At 33.9% G+C, this 21,408-nt stretch overlaps 1 protein-coding gene across 3 annotated transcripts in view; it reads left to right on the top strand.

The window, feature by feature from the left end:
• LOC138701798 (cell division protein ZipA-like) overlaps positions 1–17,449 on the top strand; it is a 32,276-nt gene extending 14,827 nt beyond the window's left edge. For all 3 annotated transcript variants that reach the window (XM_069829060.1, XM_069829062.1, XM_069829061.1), the window contains one exon: positions 472–17,449. In XM_069829060.1, the coding sequence (XP_069685161.1) occupies positions 6,472–6,993 (522 nt within the window). In that variant the 5' untranslated portion in view covers positions 472–6,471 and the 3' untranslated portion in view covers positions 6,994–17,449. The remainder of the gene's footprint in view (positions 1–471) is intronic.
• The last annotated feature ends 3,959 nt before the right edge of the window (positions 17,450–21,408 follow it).

The raw sequence follows: 21,408 nt of genomic DNA on the forward strand, positions 1-21,408 counted from the left end.
TAAGATTAGAGAGGTTAACAAATTAACTTTCCTGGTATTGTGAAAATTGTTTGTACCGGAATAGAGTCCTGTTAGGTGAAATAAGAATAAGAAATGGTGTGCTTGCGCAGGTAGAAAATTGATTTTCACCTCATTGCACTGATATATAGTGAAATACTTTTTCGATACCTTATTGCCTTGTAAAAATAGACATTTTTGTAATGATGTTGAATTCTTGTGCTGCTGGTAGTGATAAAATGAGATAATTGAGAAAATACAGTATTTCGAAACCTCTACTGAAATCTGGGAAATTCAAGTGTCGTGAAGTTTTTGTTGGGACACTGGGACAATTGAGTGAAAACTGGGAATGTCCCGGCAAAACTGGGATGTCTGTTCAGACTAACTTAAGAGGAAATAGGAAAAGGAATTGTAAAGTAAGATATGACATTTTGGATAACACTGAGCTGACATTATTGTGAATTTCTCCTCCAGGTGTTTTGTCTGCTGGCCAGGGGATGAACACAGCTTTTCCTGAGATCAGTGAGCAAGATTGTTAAGAAGTGAAGAATTTCAAGAGGACATCAGAAGGAGTGAAGGATTTGAAGAGGACATCAGGAGTGAAGAATTTCAAGAGGACATCAGAAGAAGTGAAGGATTTCAAGAGGACATCAGAAGGAGTGAAGGATTTGAAGAGGAATGTCCACAGCTTAAGGTTGGAAAGAATTATAATGCATAGTACTTGTACATTAGAACAGATTATATACAGGATGAACCGTAAGCAATGTAAATAATTCTGGTGGGTGATTCCTTGAGTAAAGAGCAAAAAAAAGTGAAATAGCATTGTGCTATATTTTGAATAGTTTTCCAGAGCAACGTGCATTTCAGGGGCGTATTTTGCGGGCTACCGGTGGTAGCCCAAGGAAATTACAAAAGAAAAAGTTTATAATATAACATAATGTAATAATTTTGTATTATTAGTTTTACCATAGTAATTAAAATTAAAGTAATTGTTAGATATATTTTGTGTAATAATAGGGTCAGCGGTAGCCCAAACTCTTTAACCAGTATACGCCCCTGGTGCATTTTAAGGTACATGAATTATGAGAAATTGCTATGCTGTACAGTACAACCAGCTGGGTATCAGATCTGTAGAATTCAGACATGAAATGTGTAGGAAAGGTAACTGCAGATTTTTTCTTTAAGAAATAGTATATATAATGCTCTCAGAAAGGTGCATTCATTGTAATCGCTAACCATTCATTTGTTCATTTTATACCCTATTTAAGCAAACAATAGATTTTTAATCGCAAGTTTGGAAACAAGAATGAAATATTACGAGACGCGTCCATTATGATTTTATGTTACTTACAATTATTGTTAAAAATTGAATGCATCGATTACGTGGGTATTCCCAGTTAAATTATCTATAAAACAGTGGGATACGTTCATAACTGTGTTGTGTCTATTATATGCCTACATACGGTAATTTGTTATGGTTTCCCGGTATTGTCAGTTTTCCGTATTCATCGTTTTTATTTCCTGTTCCCCCCCCCCCCCCCAAAAAAAAAGATGGATCGAGGTTTCACTGTATTCTAGAGATGGTGAACAATGATGATGCATATTTCACGTTATGAAAACTAAATTTTAAAATGTTTAGGGAAAAATAAAAACACTATGCTTATTTCACGTTAAAGTAAGGAACAAAATTGAAATAGTAATATTATGAAACAAGTGTATAATAAATGAGTTTCATTTGCTTGTTTTCGTACGACAGTGTTCTAGAAGAATATTAATAAAGAAATAACATCACATTTGTGAGATACAGTAGATTTCCTCGTATTTGGCAACTGTGGGAGAAAGGCAGTGTGGATAACTGATTTTGTGGGATGATTGGAAAATACGTTTATAGTTTATGTGAAGACATAATGTACTGCACAGACATTTATTTCTATGTTGAAATTTAGTTATTTTCATTTAGATATTAAAAAATAAAGTTTTGAAATATGTACAATGTTTATTTTTAGCACCGAATATGGTAAAGTACATTCACCAATTCATAATTATTGTAATACATAATAGCGTAAAAAATACTAGATGTTTTCTTAACCGTATGATAATTTGGAATAGCGGGCATGTGATGTGACGAGCAGTGTAGCCAAGGTCGCAACTATGAAGATGAAATAGCGCTCGATGATTTGAACCTCTTTAACATATTTCTGATGTCTACATGGCCGACTTGATGCTCGCTTCGCTTCTCTGTACATGGCCTTGACAATTCATCTTGATCCCTGTGTTAAAACTGTAATCAGGAAAGTATGAAATTTCTGCCAGATGGTACTGACTGCCAAGGATCACTGAGGAATGTGTGTATGGTTTCTTGTACGATTATACTTAGTAATATTGTGCTTCTTTCTACTAGTATGCGAGTTTATTGCGATATGATTCAAAATGACATATTGTTGTGTACCGTTGTGGACTTAGAAAAAAGAGTGGAGGAACAATATCATTCCGCGAATTTCCGAATGATAGAGAAAGATGCGAAAAATGGCTTTAAGTGATTTCACGTCAAGATTTTGTTCCAAACAGCAACTCCCCATCTTCAGTCGTTTGTAGTTTACATTTCAAGGAAGAAGATTATTCTAATAATGGAAAATTTAGATGATTAAAACCAAATGCTTTACCAACAATATTTCCTCATTATTCTAGGTATAAAGTGATATCAAAAGACCATGATGAATGATTACTAAAACTGATCTCCCTCCAGCCAAGAAACGCAAATCTTTTAGTAATATTGGTTTTTCACTATTTGATCAAGATGTTCCGGTGGCTCAGCATCAGTTAATGACATTTCTTTTTGCCATTTGAAAATGACCATAAAGTGACGCAAACAAACAGATGCTGTGAACATTGACGAACTAAAAAGTAATATTAATAGATTGCATGTGAAAATTACACGACTTAATCAGGTGTTACAAGAGAAGCAAGATGAGATAACGAAAACAACCGAAAAACTCCAACTAATTGAAAGAGATCCGTTACATAAAGAAGTGGAAGATGTAAAGAAAGAGGCTGATGAAGGCAGTATTCATGCAAAATTTATTCTAGATCAGCTGCTTAATCATCGAAAGAGAATACCAAACAAGCATATATTAGAAAATTTGTGTTTGGAAATTCAGTCGTTACTGTGTAGATGACCTTTCTTGCAATGCCCACTTTGTGATGAAAATGGCCAAAAACGACCTGTGAATATCATTACTGTGAAATTTGTTAGGCCAGTTCTAGGTAACATTGCAGCAGCTTTAACTGAAAAGCTTGTTCCTTTGAAGAATGCGGCTTATAATCCATTGAGTCGCAAAATCTTGAAACTATGATTGTTGAATGTGCAATATCAAGTGGAATGTATCAGTGCAGTGAGTGAAATTATAAAACTTTGTACAAGTTATTGTAAATAATTACCCAAGTGATTACTTCCAAACATTGCAGTTTAGCCTAGGGGTGCTACCCAGCTAATGAAGTACAAAATTACACCTCTGTCATCATGTTACATAAACTGAACAGGTTACTGTGTGTTATCTTCCCTGCTTTTAAATTCACGCTTTTATAATAATTAACAGAACAAGACATAATAATACTTAATATTTTGTTATTTATTGTTTATAAGTGTTATTATTACTGTTTAATCATTTATTTTAATTCATATTGAGTATTTCTTCTGTGGACACCAATCCTTGGCAGACAGTGCCTTGTGGTGGAATTGAGAAATTAACCAATTTCAGAATAAGATTACTATTGTGAAGGTTGGTAAAGGAGAAGTGAAGTGAGCATCAAGTCGGTCGTGATATATACTATCTAATTTGACATTTTCCTGACTTGTCTAATACCCCTTGGAAACGAGTAAGTTCAAGTGGTAAATTTAAAGATATCTGTGGGCATTGTTTGCAAGGCCCAAGTGACAGTTTACTGATAATACCTGATCTACTTGAGGGACATAATGGGGTTTTCTGTGTATATTTTCATGTGTGGACAATGTAAAGAGTGAACAATATGGGGTATGTTTGATGCACTGACATATTTGTCCAAGTCTTCCCTTTCGCAGGAATGTTTTTTTTGGGGGGGGGGCTAGGCAAACGTGACATTGTTTTGGTACTGCTGGTTATTTGGATGCCGGATATGAGGGATTTTATTGTATGTAGTTTATCATCGTGTATGAAAAAAAAAAGGTTGCTATGACAGATATTATAGCATTCACAAATCGTTTCATAATGTTAACTTTATGATACAAGTAATGTGTTCTAAATAGAATTCATGGTAATATTTTACGGCACTAGTACGATAATGTGGTATATTAAGCACGATTTTCAGTAACAATAAAAACTGGTGTAGACAGAATTTTATTTTCAAACATGTGACTTAATTCTAATTACATATTTGGTGAACACAGCCAATAAGAAAAGTTTACTTTACATTATACAAATGTAATGAATGATATAAAAAATCTCCTTTTGTTGTACTATGAGCATTTTCTTCAGGCAGCTAGAAATAATTACCTCCCAATTTAATTTTTAAAGTAGTATTTGGTAAACTTACATAGAAGAAATGAAATTTTCCTGAGTCATATTTAAAGGCAGTTGTGTTACCTACCCTTTTTTTGTTGCATACACGAGCTGCATCTACCTAGGCAGCTTTACAGTGTTGTCACAGCAGATTGAAAGGTTCGATTGCTTTGGATCAAGTTTCTGTAGATTTAATTTATTATCATAATACACTTGTCTCTTAAACTGACTGAGCAAATTGGGAATTAATTGAATAGCTTTCCCAAAATATGCTATGAGATGTTTCATATGAGGGGGGGGGGGGGTTGGATCGGTCGTAATTGAGGTGGGTCCTCAATCGATGACGATGCTACTGATGATCCCCTTCACTCACACCAGCCAGTAGGTCCATGGCTGCCAGCACTTGTCTGTCGAGAAGTGCGAATAGGGTCGGCAATTTTACTATTTTCTTAAGTAGTGGGTGCCAGCCCACCCAATTTCGACACTCGGTGTAGCATGAGATCCATTCAGGGTAGCCGAGGTACAGTTGTGGAGTAGGATGATGTCGGGAATAATACCAAATTGACTACTTAGAGAAAAGGCAGTGTTGATTTCGAAATTATAAGTTTATTGGCGTGTTCAACTAATAAACCCTTGAGGATGTATTTCCGGCTGAACTTGTAATTTAATAGTTGGTCGTACTTCTATATCAACTCAATGACAGTGCTGAATATGCTCTATTCAATGCTATAAACTCGATCCTCTGTTCTATGCTCTATATTTGAAGCTCCTGTTCGGTTACTATTCTCTTCAATAACATGATTGTGTATCTACAATGCACCTTTCTACAAAAAAAACACCGTCTGTCTAATAATCCCTCTTCTGCTTCCGAATTCCGATTCTCCTATTTCCTGGTAGTGAAGCCGATAGTAATGTCTCACTATTCAATAAGCTGATGCACTTCGGTCCCTCCGCTCTCTCTATCCGAACGGTAATGTAGATGTGTAACCTTGTCGATAATAATGTTCTGTCTGTCGTGTCTTCGCCGAAAGAAAAACTAGTGTGTAGTGCCGTCGACAAGAAAAAGCCTCTCTCCGTGCCTTGTCACCCTTATTTATTAAAACCTATCCTACGCTAAAACTAATTATCCTATTGGCTAACAACTATGTCATTTAACCGACCTAAAATCTGTTTTCTATTGGTCCAAAGTGACCTCATATGCTGAACCGAGATCCCTTCTCATTGGTCACGAAATACGTCATCTGTAAATTTAGACTTGAACTTCCCACAACATAATAGTAGTTAGTAGACCTTTCGACAATACCCATCCTTTTGGAAAAACCCCGAGCTTTGCAATTGCTTTCCCACGAGTCTGTCCAACTCCCGGATTCTTCTCCTGAATGTGCCTCTATACGAACCCTGCACAAGGTGGCCGTAAATCTGTCCAATGCTGCTAAATGACTCAGTAAGACGAAACACCTGCGTGGGAAACTAATTCTGACAAAGTTGCTAAAACGTCCCCGCGAATTCATGTAACTAAAATACGGTGATATCAACCTCGCTATTAAATCTGTCTCTCTGTCTCCTAATTACTGCTTCACATATGAAATAATTTTTTTCTCGAAAAGAAAACAGAATGGAGCAAAATTGTATTAAAGTTTTTTGTTTTAAACAACTGAAAGAATAACCTCTTGAAATTATTGATATTACTTATGGTTCATCCTGTAGATGTAAGAGCACCTATAGTCGACAAGACACCTATAGTTGACATCAATTTTTAAAATGAATTTGTGTTTGTCTCTAAGGTTGACAGCTATGTCAACTTGAGGTTGTGAACTTAATATTACATTTTATAACTATTTTAAAGATGCTTGCCACAGAGTGCATGAATATTCTTATTGTTTTCGTCTGCAACTGTTGAAAGCTATAGTTGACAGGAGCTGTCAACCTTAGGTACCCAATGTGTCAGTTTCAGGAGACAATATTGAAGAAGAGCAACCGTTTTTTAGACAAAAGAATTCAACAATATTCACAGCAGTCAACAGATAGAGGACGTCTGTTGGAAAGAAAACTTCCCAGGATAGTAATGGAGTCTGCTCCACAGAGGATTCTCTGGAAGAAAGTAAAGACCCTACAGCTACAACCTCAAACAGAACCACCTATGCTCATGATACCACAACCAGTTGAACCAGAACCACCAATGCCCACAATACCACAACCAGTTGAACCAGAACCACTTGTGCCCATGATACCACTGTCAGTTGAACCAGAACCACCTATGCCCATGATACCACAGCCAGTTGAACCAGAACCACCTATTTCCATGATACCACAAGCAGTTGAACCAGAACCATCTGTGCCCACAACACCACAGCGAGTTGAACTGTTACAACCTCCTTCACTGTCAGAAGACAAAGCATCTGAAATGGCGTCCAGAAGCAAGAGTTTTACGTGTTCACTGTTGAAAAGAACTTTATTTTGAAGAAAGAGAGAGAAATGTCAGAGTCAGAAAGTTCAGATGAAAGTGCAGTTTCTTTGATGAATAGTAATGACTGTGAATGGCGTGAGGAGAATTGTGATGAGATGATGGTGGGAAATCTTGAGCTAGAGAATGTTAAAGGAGGGGATTTCATAATTTGTGAATTTGTTGGGGGGGGGGGGGAAGAGAAAAACATTCAGATTTACCTGCCTTTGTATTATTCAAATACAAATAATGGGTTTGAAAAGTGTTAATGCAAGTGAAATAGAATTTGGAGCAGATTAAAATTACATTTGTGGCATATATTTGAATCAAATAATTGAGTGTGTGGTGACTGTAAGTGGGGGGACGGATGGATAAGATATCTTTTGAAAAAAGCGACAAAGTCAAGTAGTAATAACTAGATCTTTCTGTGTTTTAAAGTATTTGTATTAAATTAAAGTTGTTGTAAAGTAATAATACTAATACAATAAAAGCTTAATAAGTTATGTAATATATTTTATTGTGTATCCCACCGACATAATTTTTTTCAGGCTATAATAAAATGTGTCAATTATAGGTGCATGTGAAGGGGTTATTGTTAAATGTATTTTTTAATATAAATATATTAACACGTACGTAGATCAAAGTAAAGATTTGCAGGTGTGAGTTTTTTTTTAAATGTTTCTTATGGTAAAGTATAGTCAGAGGATTGGAAAAAAAAAAAGCAGTACATGTTTCCTTAACATGTTGACTACTGGTGCTCTTACCTTAGAGGAAGTAGAAAGTAGATACATATTGAGATAAGTGCATTTTCTACTTACTATATGCCAGCTGATTGTGGTGAGATTTAACAACATTAGTATCAATCATGGTGCCTTAACATTTGTGTATTTAGGTCCCACCTTAAGTCTGTATTTACATTTTATTGCTATTGTACTATTTCTTTGTAATACACTCTTTTCATTACTCGTTATTTATGCAGTGATGTTAATATTTGCTCTTTCTAAATTGTATCTATAATAGTGTCTACCTCTTTCTATTGTTTAATTACTTTTCTCCATAAGAATCCTGTGTTGTTTTATGTGTCATTTACATCTTGATGTTGTAAAATATGTAGTTATCACTATTCATTACTTTGCAGGTGCTGTTTAGTTTCCCTGTCACTCTTCACTATATGCTGCTTTATCTATCGGAACTATTTGCCCTAGTTCCATCATTCATTACGTAATAATAATGATTTACTAGTTGTACACTCTTAGACAAAAAAAAATGACCGGACTCCTGAAGCGTAAATTTGTCTAAGTTCCGTTTGGCTGTGTGCTTGATACACAAGACTAAAATCAGAGTAGTAAGGACGAAACCAGCGAGATCCAAGAACATACTCTTATACTGGCAAACAACGGTTTGAACTGTCTGTGTGTCATAGCTCCTGGTAAAACTCTGACTTCACATGCAGAAAACCCGGGTTCGTATCTGCCTTTGTATAAGTATATGTATTTGTTTCGTTTTATTTTTTCTCTAGCTAGAAACAAATGATACAGGAGTTTGGATTAGTTAAAAAATTAAACAAAAACATTAAGTAATATCGGAGACTTGTTCCTAATTGTCCTTGAATTAAAATAGATGCTCAGTTCTTGGATCTTCTCCCTTGTCCATAAGGAGTTTTGATCAGTTACTATAATTTGTATTAGTAGTAGTAGTAGTAGTAGTAGTAGTAGTTGTAATAATAATAATAATAATAATAATAATAATAATAATAATAATAATGCAACAACCAGAATAATAACAATAATAATATTCATAGTATTACAAACAATAATAATAATAATAATAATAATAATAATAATAATCATCATCATCATCATAATATTAACAGTATTGAAAAAACGAGATGAATAATGTTAAAGACAAAACCAATGTGTTCCAGATATTGGCTACAATTGTAAATAGTGCCGTTACATATCTGCTTTGTAATAGCTCCATGGTAACAGTCTAGCTTCTTGTGTAGGCGATTCAAGGTCGTGTACCCTGTAGGATGCAGGTGGTTATAGATGTGGACGGATTACATACACGGTATTGAATTATTTGTTTATTATGATTTTTGTTATTGGTATCCGAGATGTATTTCTTTATTTTGTTTAATACAAAGAAAAGGATGATGCTTGTTTATTCCTATCTGAGAAGGATTTCTTTTACTTAAGGTTTATTTTTGTTTATTTCTATCCGAGAAGATTTCGTTTAGTCTGTTTAAATACAAGATACAAAGGAAAGGATTGCTATTATGTATCTAACTTGCCCTTTGTAAATATTAACTTTCTGTTAAATATTTTACAATATTGGTTATTATCAGTATACAAGAAGCAAAAAATGAGAATGAAAAAACAAAGTATAGACTGAGATTCGAACTGGAAACCTTTCGGATACAAGAACACAATGCTACTGACTACGCTATGGGAGAGAGACGATGACTCTTTAAGAAGCATGTTATATAATCATCACACAGTGGTGGCAGTGGAGTGTTGGAAACATTTACAACAGAAGAAATTTGTCTGCGTGTGTATCATGCTCTGACGAATGCACCTGAAGTCTTCCGAATCGGACATAGAATCTGGAGCCTGGTCTTTTTTTTTTGTCTAAGAGTATACAAATAGACATTTTCTTCCTGATCTTTCTTTCACTTTCACTTATAGTTATCACAATTCATTGGTACACTGTTATTTTACAATACTAGTTCTGATTGCTGTTTATCTCTGCCATACTTTTATCTTTGTGTTTGTTGCTATGTATTTATAGTTGCATTTCATTTTCTATTGCTATTATCCCTTGCATTCTCATCCTTCACTTTGTGTAAGTACATTGGCTCGCCTTGTTCTTTCTTATCACGTAGACCTTTTTTATAAATTAATTCTTCACTCTCCCCTGGCACTGATGTTATTTACGAGGGGCATCCAGAAAGTAAGTTTCCCGATTTTTTCTCCTTGAAAGTAAACGTAATTAGCCGTGTCAATTGCACATGCGTAACAGATCTGTGACGTATCAATCATATGCCAGCCGGACAGGTCCCGCCTGGTGCCAGTAGCGTGGCAGCAGTGGTTCGAAATTGAAGCTCTTATTCCTTCTCCCACCGCCTCGAGGTTCGGTCGGTGATAAAGTTTTTTAATGCACAAAGCATTGCCAGCTCTTATCGGCAGCTGTCAGGCCTATGGACCGAACATATCTCTCTCTCTCCCTCCCTCCCTCCCTCCTTCCCCCTCTCCCTCTCCCTCTCTCTCTTTTTCAAGAAATTCCTGTCCTCCTGTGAGCTTTTTGGCAATGACGAAGAGCTGAAGACGTCTGTCACACGCTGGTTCCATTCACAGGCGGCAGAGTTCTATGACAGGGGGATACAAAAGTCGATCCCACGATACGACGTGTCTCAATTCTGATGGTGGCTATGTTGAAAAATAGCTGAAACATTGCTGTACCTGTTGCCAATAAATGTTTTCCTTAAAGTGTGTGTTTTTTTTTTTAAATAGGGAAACTTACTTTCTGGATGCGCCTCGTATTTGATGTTTTGTGCTTTGTTGATGCATTCTTGAATCCCTTCTTTCTGTTGTGCCTCTGTCTTATCTGTTCACTATCCTCGGTTCGTCCCAACTGATTTGTAGCTTTGTTCTTGCTCCCACTCTGGCTGTTGGTATGATTATGTATTAGTGATAACTGAACTGCTGTTGTTCTGAAATATTTTGCTCAAAATGAGATGTAGAACTGATTGTGGAAGTGCGAGTCAAACTTGGTTAGTTATCCTGTATGATATACTAATAGACTTGTTGGAACATAGTAGTACATGACAGGTTTTCCTTCTTTGTTAAAAATATTGGAAATTGAAATTGCTAATGTTTTTAATATAGCAACTTTGCGAATATAGTTTATTGTCGATGCTCATATTTGAGAAATTTGCAATATTTTTTCTGCTCTTTAGTGATAATACAGTGGGAGTAGGAATAGGAAGATTGTATCAGAGCTGGTTTTCTACTGATTTTTTCGTGAACGTAACTGTGTGTAGTTGAAAATATCAGCTGGCATAGTGTAGTGGAAAATGAAATGGTTTGTGAAAGGCATGAAATGAATTGTATTGTGTACATAAGAAATATGAGAAGTTTGATGCAATTGAGTGCTTTTGCAGAAGCAGTGAATTTTGTTTAGTGCATAATCTTGGTGTGTCTTTTGATTGTAAATGATTATTAGCAGTGTGATTTGTTGGCATTAATGATATACGCGAAATCTGTTGAAAAGTGAATGCAATTATGAAAATGGAGTGGAATTTTTTGCTTAATTGTTGTAAATTGACGATATTACTTCATAAATACGATATTTCGAACGAAGCACCGGTTTTGTAGAGAATTAAAGTTTACATGCACATTTGTACATATTTCATTGTTGAGCATTACCTAATACAGTGTGATCTTTAATTTGCTCTACTGTAGTGGAATAAGCGAGAACCCACTAGATACGAGGAATGTAGTGGTAATCCTGGTTATGTGTAGGCGTGTTAGCATTCAGTGGAATGAACCATTCACGAATGAGTATAAAGCTCTGTTGGAATTGGGACAGTGGTGGACTGGTGGGAATGAATGAATGGATATAGAGGAAACCGTAAAGAGAGAGAAAAGTAAATATGGTATTAATAAATAATGGAAAGGAATTTAATAATAATAATGATGATAATAATAATAATAATAATAATAATAATAATAATAATAATAATAATAATTAATGAACTTATTGAAATAAGATGCTGAAAATGTCCTCCATTCTGCTGAAGGCATTGATCCACATGTTTAATTTTATTATCAAACATGTTAATGAAAGTTTCATAATTTCTTATTGCCAATTTTAGGTCATCAATTGTTTTAGGGCTGTCTTGATGTACTGTCGATTTAGCAGCACCCCAAAAGAAATAATTGGGCGGAGTCAGACTGGGGGATCTTGGAGGCCGTAGTCGTTGCGAAATTATCCTCTCTCCGAAAAATGTCTCCTAACAAATTCATCTATGCATGAGATGTGTGAGCCTTAGTGTTATGCTGTTGGAAAAACCATTTAGCAGATCTTGTTCGTTTAACTGTCCAATAAAAGGAAACAATATTGGAACAGTAAAGTTCAGAATTGACTGTCTCATAAAAAAAAAAAATTGGGCCAATAATTATCGATGGGGATATAGCACACCATACACCTATTTTCTCTGGATGCAGTTCGATTTCTTTTGCAGCATACAGGTTTTCACTGTTTTATGTGCTATAGTATATGAAATGTTTGTCTGTTGGGCGAATTTCCTTAATGATTTTGTTGAACTTTCAAGCTTCCTATCAGAGATATCTAAAAGCTTATGTTCTATTAACACAGGAGGCCTGCCACTCCTTGCAGCATCTTGTACAGAACCGGTCTCACAAAATTAATTTATGAAATTTTAGATAGGATCCCGATACGGTAACTTGGAGTTTGGAAACTGCTCTAAAAATTGTTGTTGAACTTTTGCTGTCTATTGCCCGCCTTCTGTAAACACATTCTCCATTTTGTTCTATCATGAACATTTGAATTTTGTGACATTACACGTCTTGCACTCTGGAAGATACTACGCACTGACTTTTATCTGCAACCCTTGTCACAATGGGGATGTTGAGAGAGTATAAAGTTCCTCGACCTTGGCCGAGTCTTACCAACAGCTTTTCAGGTACTTGACCGCTGTTCTACCTTTGTTACTGTGGAGGGATTGAAAGATGACACTGTATGTGTGGTGTGTGGCAATGATATATGCATAATGTGTAGGAGTAGTGCAAGCAGAGAATGATAATTTGTCTTTCCTGCTGATGTAGAAGGCAATGTAATCTCCTGCTTTGAGTTAAATGAGATTGAATTATGAGTTTATTTACTTAATGCTGGGTAGAATGTAATGTTAGTGTGAATAATTATTTGTTAATTTGGGTCATGGTGCGAAATATGCACGAAATTGCTTGTTTTTGTTGTAGGAAATATGAACTGAAATGAAAGTATTTTCATGAGGGAGGCTATTGTAAAGTTATAATAAATGACACTGCTAATGATTATTTTTCATATTGTTGTATACACTGTGTCTGAGTTCATACATATACTCACATAATAGACGCCAGTGCATAATTTATGCAGCCCAATGTGTGACAGTAATATTTGGGGGGGGGGGGAATTATTTATAATGTAGGGATTACATTTTCAGTTGCTACATGTGGTATTATTGGATGCACTTGTCATGTGAAAATTGTGGAAGGAAAATTAAAAATTACATAAATAGACAAAGATTGAACAGTACTATTGTCATATTTGTATATGAATATTTTTAAAAGTTGAAAATAACTTACCAATTTGACATTGAAATACATGTTACAAATTGTTGTATAAATAAATAACAGAGTGACATATGAATAAGCAAAATGCTTGGGGTTGAATGTGACCAATTATGGAACAGGTTAGAGGGGAAAAAAAGAAAAAGTAATAATGTTAAGTAATAATTGTTAAGTGTAATTTATACCTACTACTTTATAATGAAACCTGGTAAGTGTAAATATACAAGTTGAATGGCAGATTGCAAGGTGAAATGAGTTACAGTTGGAGAAGTAGCAGAATCGATCATTTTGAATATTAGTGGAATGTCTGATGTTGAAATGAGCTGTGATTGTTGCCTGGGATATGTTTTTTTATCCAAGGAATATGGGGAAAAGTGCGTCTATAATGTGAGTAAATGTGATAATTTGTTATTTTGTTAAGCTAGATACACACACAACAATAAATTGTAACAATTAGATACCTACAACTATATGTAATGTGTGCTTACTGTCTGTATGGCATATCTATTTTTGTTGGTCTTTTCTCATGATTGACATTGTTGTCAAGGTTATTCTTGTTGGTTGTACACCTTTTTGGGTTGTCGTGTTCATTCTAGAAATGTAGTAGATGAAAGTGCCACAACATGGGTTGTTAGATACTGTTCTCTGCTGCTGCTTTTAGTGATTACTTCATTTTTGTCAGATTTCTGTTGTGATTGACGTGTACATCTTGTGTTTGGTGGCCCCCCCCCCCTCTTTTTTTTTTTTAGATGAATTTGTTTTCTTCAATAGTTTTGTGTTGGGTTTTGTAAATGAGTTTCCTTTTTCAATGAATTTCTTATTTGTTGTGATTGGGGTGTATATATTGTGTTTCTGTTCCCAACTTTTTGAGATTAATTCGTTTTACCCAGTTTTCTCTGGGCCTTTGTCAATGACAAAATATTTTTCAATCAATGTCTTTTCTGCTGTGGTGAGGGTATATATCTTGTGCAATTGTGGCTTTACTTTTTGAGATTAATTTGTTTCAGTCAGTTTTCTGTTGGCTTTTGTCGATGAGTTTATATTTTTGAATCAGTATCTTGTCTGTTAGTGATTCGGGTGTATAGATTGTGTGTTTATGCCCCAAGTCTTCGAGATTAATTTGTCTTACTTTGTTTTTTTGTTGGCTTTTGTCGATGAGTTTATATTTTTGAATCAATATCTTGTCTGTTAGTGATTCTGGTGAATAGATTGTGTGTTTATGCCCCGAGTGTTTGAGATTAATTTTTCTTACTCGGTTTTTTGTTGGCTTTTGTCGATGAGTTTATATTTTTGAATCAATATGTTGACTGTTAGTGATTCAGGTGTATAGATCGTGTTTTTATGCCCCAAGTGTTTGAGATTAATTTTTCTTACTCGGTTTTTTTTTGTTGGCTTTTGTTGATGAGTTTTATTTTTGATTAGTATCTTGCCTGTTAGTGATTCAGGTGTATAGATTGTGTGTTTATGCTCCAAGTGTTTGAGATTAATTTTTCTAACTCTGTTTTTTTGTTGTCTTTTGTCGATGAGTTTATATTTTTGAATCAGTATCTTGTCTGTTAGTGATTCAGGTGTACAGATTGTGTATTTATGCCCCAAGTGTTTGAGATTAATTTTTCTTACTAGATTTTTTGTTGGCTTTTGTCGATGAGTTTATATTTTTGAATGGGTATCTTGTCTGTTAGTGATTCTGGTGAATAGATTGTGTGTTTATGCCCCAAGTGTTTGAGATTAATTTTTCTTACTTGGCTTTTGCTGATGAGTTTATATTTTTGAATCAATATCTTGTCTGTTAGTGATTTGGGTGTAGAGATTGTGTTTATATCCCAAGTGTTTGAGGTTAATGTCCCTTACTCGGATTTTTTTGTTGGCTTTTGTCGAAGAGTTAATATTTTTGAATCAATATTTTGTCTGTTAGTGATTCGGGTGTATAGATCATGTGTTTATGCCCCAAGTGTTTGAGGTTAATTTCCCTTACTTGGGTTTTTTGGTGGCTTTTGTCGAAGAGTTTATATTTTTGAATCAGTATCTTGTCTGTTAGTGATTCGGGTGTATAGATCTTGTGTTTATGCCCCAAGTGTTTGAGGTTAATTTGTCTTACTCGGATTTTTTGTTTGCTTTTGTCGATGAGGTTATATTTTTGACTTATTGTCTTTCCTGTTGTGGTGAGGGTATAATGTTGTGTCTTTCGGGCTCTACTTTTTAAGATTAATTCGTTTTACTCAGTTTTGTTGTTGATTTTCCCCATAGATTTATATTTTCGAATGAACGTCTTTTCTGTTGTGGGTATCTAGTGTATTTCTGTGACTACTTTGTTAGATAAATTCGTTTTAGTCTGTTCTCTGTTTGCTTTTCTCAGTGGGTTCCTTTTTTCAATTGATGTCATTTCTGTTGTGATCAGGGTATGTATCTAAGGTACTTCTGTCCCTATTTTGTGAGATTAATTGGTTTTATTCAGTTGTCTGTTGGGTTTTGATGATGAGTTTATACTTTTGATTCGTCTTTTCTATTGTGAGGTATATTTGTGGCCGTACCTTTTGAGATTAGTTCGTTTTATTCAGTTTACCTTTCATTTTTGTTGATAAGTATATATTTTTTAATGAACGTCGTTTCTGTTATGATTGGGGTGTATGTTTCGTGTATTTGTGATTCTACTTGTAGAGAATAATTCGTCTTACTCAGTTTTGTTGTTGGCTTTTGTTGATGAGGTCTTGTGTATTTGTTGTCCTACTTTTAGGGATTAATTCGTTTTATTCAGGTTTCTGTTGGCTTTTCTTGATTAGTTGATATTTTTGATTCTGTGTCTTTTCTGTTCATGTTAAGGTGTGAATGTTGTGGCACTACTTGTTCAGATTAATTCGTTCTAGTTAGTCTCGTTTTTGCTTTTGCCCATCTTTTCTGTTGCATATCTAATGTATTTCTGTTCCTGCCTTGTTAGATTAATTCGTTTTCTTCAGTTTTCTCTTTGCTTTTTGTTGATAAGTTAATATTTCTGTTGTGATGAGGATCATATTTGGTTTGCTAGAGACAGGGTTCATTTCTGTAGCTATAGATGAATAGTTTCAAAATAAATGTTAGCGATATTTGCTGCTTACATTCATTATTTAGGAGGAAAGCTTTATGGTTTATTGTTGTGTGTGTAACTATGTTTTGTGAAATGACAGCTGCAATAGCAGTTATTTCGAGAATTGTATGTAATGGGTACTTTAATGTTGTATTGTTTTGTGATACCATATTTACTCACGTAATAGACGCTGCTGCGTAGTGTACGGACTCCAATTGTTGCCAGTAATATGTAGAATGAAAGAATCGTCGCGTAATGTTAGTAGTACAGGTTAATGTATTGATTAATGTTGATTATCGTCTTGTCTGCTGAATTTATTGTCTGTAATGATCGTTTTGCTTTATAATGAACCGTAATAGGTGTAAATTTGTAGAAATTGAGGGAAATCGGGTGGCAGGTCGTGAATTTGTACTTTGGCAATGCTTTTATTCCCCATTTACGCACCTAGCAGATACTTTTGTTAATTTTCAATAGTACTAGCGTGTGCGATGTCGAAAATAGTTGTGATTATCGCGTAATTAGCGTAAATTGCGTCTATTACAGAGTGAATTTGGTATTGTGTATTATCTGGCAAGGCAAAGTTGTGATTTGCAAGAGTGGAGCGTGTGTTTGCGCAAGTTAGGATAAAATTGCGTATAGATCGCATTGGATCTTTGCTTTGCTGGTTAATATACACGAAAATGACACGCAAAATAAAGATATATTATGTTGTGTTTTCTTTTCAGGTTTATTTCGTGTCAAAATTGTATTGTGTTGTTTGTTGATGTATAAATTGTTGTTGAACTGGTTTTTCTTTGTTATTCCTTCCTATATATTGTTTGCATGTGTGTATATATCTTTATTTTGCGTGTTTTATCATGTATAATGTGTGTATATATTTGTCTTTTTTTTTTTCTATGTGTTTTTTTGTTGTATAATTTGTTATATATTTTTTCTATGTCTTTGTGTTTATATAATATATATATGTATTTATTTTTGTATACATGTTTTTCTTGTGTATATCTTTTGTATATCAAGTTCTTTGGTTTTTCTTCAATAAATGTTTATGTTGCACCCTCTATATGTCTTGATTTTTTGTACTAAAAATTTGAATTTGCTCACTTCCTGTTACCTGGTTTCAAAAAAGTTTTTTTCCCGCCAAAAAACTTAAGTCCTAGCGCTTGCACTGTACTGATGACGTCAGATATCTAGGTCCCGCTTATATAGGACAGAGGTGGCGACCTCAAATGGAGAGAAAAGGAACTAGAAAAAGTTCCTTTTCTCTCCACTTGAGGTCGCCACCTCTGCCTATACAAACGGAACCTAGATATCTGACGTCATCAGTACAGCACAAGCGCTAGAAACTTACGAAAAAAAAATTTCCCTCGCCAAATTATTAGACGCACGTTTATTTTGTAACATAACACGTATATTATTGAAATAGTAGAAGTAAAATACTTAGAAAGTGAGATAAACATGAAAAAAATAATATCTTTCAAAAATATTTTGAAAACAATTGTTTTGAAATGATATTTTTGAAATAATAGTCATGAAATAATGTTTTCAAAGCTTGAAAAATATTTTTAAAGTAATATTTTTGAAGAAATATAGTTAAAAGCAATAGTTTTTGAAAAAAACATAAATATTTTTGAAATGATAGAAAAGAAAATATTTAAAAAAATTATTTGATAAAAATTATTGAATAAAGTGTAGAGAAATGTTAAAAACAAATATTTTTTAAATATTTTTTCATACAAATTATTTTAAAATATATTTTTTTAAATATTCTCTACACTTAACAAATATTATTTGATAAAAATTGTTGAAAAAAAATACGTTTTTTTTCTATCAAATAATATTTGTTAAGTGTAGAGAATATTTAAAAAAATATATTTTAAAATAATTTGTATGAAAAAATATTTAAAAAATATTTGTTTTTAACATTTCTCTACACTTTATTCAATAATTTTTATCAAATAATTTTTTTAAATATTTTCTTTTCTATCATTTCAAAAATATTTATGTTTTTTTCAAAAACTATTGCTTTTAACTATATTTCTTCAAAAATATTACTTTAAAAATATTTTTCAAGCTTTGAAAACATTATTTCATGACTATTATTTCAAAAATATCATTTCAAAACAATTGTTTTCAAAATATTTTTGAAAGATATTATTTTTTTCATGTTTATCTCACTTTCTAAGTATTTTACTTCTACTATTTCAATAATATACGTGTTATGTTACAAAATAAACGTGCGTCTAATAATTTGGCGAGGGAAATTTTATGTTTATACAGAGTATTTGAGAACAAATAGTAGATATTTTAGAAGGTGATAGCATGGACTGCTCTGAGTAAAAAAGTTGATATAAACATGTGTCCAATTTTGATTGGGTACAGAGGTACAGCTGTTAGAATGTAAACCAAGAAAATGTTAAGCAAAGGAAAATGATCACGTTCAATGCACTTTCATTTCGTGTGTTGCTAGTCCTGTTGCTATGGACTTATTTACCCATTATCACTTTTGTTTCGAAGCCCAAGTTATGAAGTTATGCTTTAATTTACATAATTGAACATTTTCAACTATGATTGTCATTGCTGAACAATTCTAAAGTATCGTTTAAGCATGCCACACGTATTTACAAATGATAGGTATGCCAATATGGAATATATTTTGTAATGGAAACCCCATACACAAAATATACCATACCAGCATAATCAGCATTTGTAAATACATGCGGTATGCCCAAACGATACAATATAATTGACCAACAAATCACAATCACAGTTGAAAATGTTCAATTATGTAAATTAAAGCATTACTTCATAACTTGGGCTTCCAAACAAAAATGATAATGGCTAAATAAGTACATAGCAACAGGACTAGCAACACACGAAAAGAAAGTGCATTGAACGTGATCATTTTCCTTTGCTTAACACCTTCTTGGATTACATTCAAACAGCTGTACCTCTGTACCCAATCAAAATTGGACACATGTTTATATCAACGTTTTTACTCAGAGCAGTCCATACTATCACCTCCTAAAATATTTACTATTCCTCCTCAAACACTCTGTATATACATGCACAGACATAGACAACAGCATAGAACACTGATGGACTGTACACGAACTTCCGGATAGTCCGCATACAACCCACCATAGCTCTCCACTGTTGCCTACATCGTGCAAACATGGGAAGGAAGATGTAGGCAACAGCAGAAAACCCTGGTGGACTGTACATGGACTTCCGGATAGTCCACATACAGCCCACCAGGGTTCTCCACTGTTGCCTACACCAGGAAAACGGAAAAAAAAAAATTTTTAAGTCCAACAGGTATAGACAACAGCGGAGAACCCAGATGGATTGCACAGGGACTGTCGCATAGTCCAAGTACAATCCACCAGAGCTCTCCGTTGCTGCCTGTACCTGCTGGACTTAAAAAATTTTTTTTCAGGGCTCAGGTACAGCTTACAGCAGTAAAATTTTCGAAATATTCAACACTTTTTTTTTCCTCCATTCCTGTATCTTGCACAATAATGAAAATTATGTGTAAAACACTGTAATTCTGCTTAAAGAAAAAAAAATTCTTAAATTATTTAAATATTTCTTTCATTATTTAAACATTTCTTTCATTATTTAAACATTTCTTTCATTATTTAAACATTTCTTTCATTATTTAAACATTTCTTCAATTATTTAACTGTTTCTTCAATTATTTAAGTATTTCTGTAATTATTTAAGTATTTCTGTAATTATTTCAATATTTCTCCAATTATTTCAATATTTCTTCAATTATTTAAATATTACTTCAATTATTTTAGTATTTCTTCAATTATTTAAATATTTCTGCATTTATTTCAATATTTCTGCAATTATTTCAATATTTCTGCATTTATTTTTCAATATTTCCGCAATTATTTCAATACCCCTCCAATTATTTAAATATTTCTCCAATTATTTAAATATTGAAGCAATTATTTTAATATTTATTTATTTATTCATTCATTCATTCATATATTCATTCTTCAATTTCTCTATTTTTTTCTTTCATTTGTGATAAACAAGTTTTTTAAATCGTCAAAATATTTTTTTTCACATAGCAGAAGGATACTGTTTACACATACTAATTTCCATTGTTCTACAAGATACAGTAGTCAAGGAAACACGTGTTCAACATTTCCAAAATTTTAATCCTGTAAGCTGTACCTAACCCCTTAAGTCCCACAGATGTAGACCACACCAGAGAACTCTGATGGATCCCACATGGACTTCCGGATAGTCCATGCAGAATCCACCACAGCTCTCCACTGCACCCTACATCGGCAGAACACAAGGAATAGAATCAAAGTCCCACTGATATAGAAAACAACGGAGAACTCTGATCAATTCCACATGGACTTCCGCTTAGTCCATGTAAAATCCACCAAAACTCTCCACTGCCGCCTATACCAGCAGGACTTAGACTCCGGACAAAGCAGGTAAGGTAGGGAAGAGCAGGCCAACACTACTCTACAAACACATGCAACTACAATCATGCTGTTATTTTCTTCAAAAACTACGTAAATCATGCAAATGCAAAGTCACTACACTTCAACAAAGCACACTCCTAACACTATTCAAACCTAAAAAACCCTATAACGAAGCTGCTCAATGGGATTGGCAAACTGCAATGATAGAAAACAATGCCCTAGCATCATTACTGCTTTTCTATGCCACCCATATCCATCCTACAACTGCCATATCACATATCACATGAAATGGCGTCCTATTTCACGATACAACAATGAATATGCAACAATAGACCAGACAACAACAATACCAATTAACGCAGAAATATGGTCAAAACCAGCAACACCAAAGAAATAAAATAGAAGACGGAAAAATATCAAGTTGACATCAAAATTATAGCCTAAATCAACCTCCACAAACAATACTAAGTGAAAACAGACGTATAAACTGCATAACAGAGGACTGTCAACAAGACAATTCCAAATTTTAATCATTTACAACAAGTAAATGATAAATATCACATCAACA

The sequence above is a fragment of the Periplaneta americana genome, chromosome 6, assembly GCF_040183065.1.
Source record: "Periplaneta americana isolate PAMFEO1 chromosome 6, P.americana_PAMFEO1_priV1, whole genome shotgun sequence".
Taxonomy (NCBI): domain Eukaryota; kingdom Metazoa; phylum Arthropoda; class Insecta; order Blattodea; family Blattidae; genus Periplaneta; species Periplaneta americana.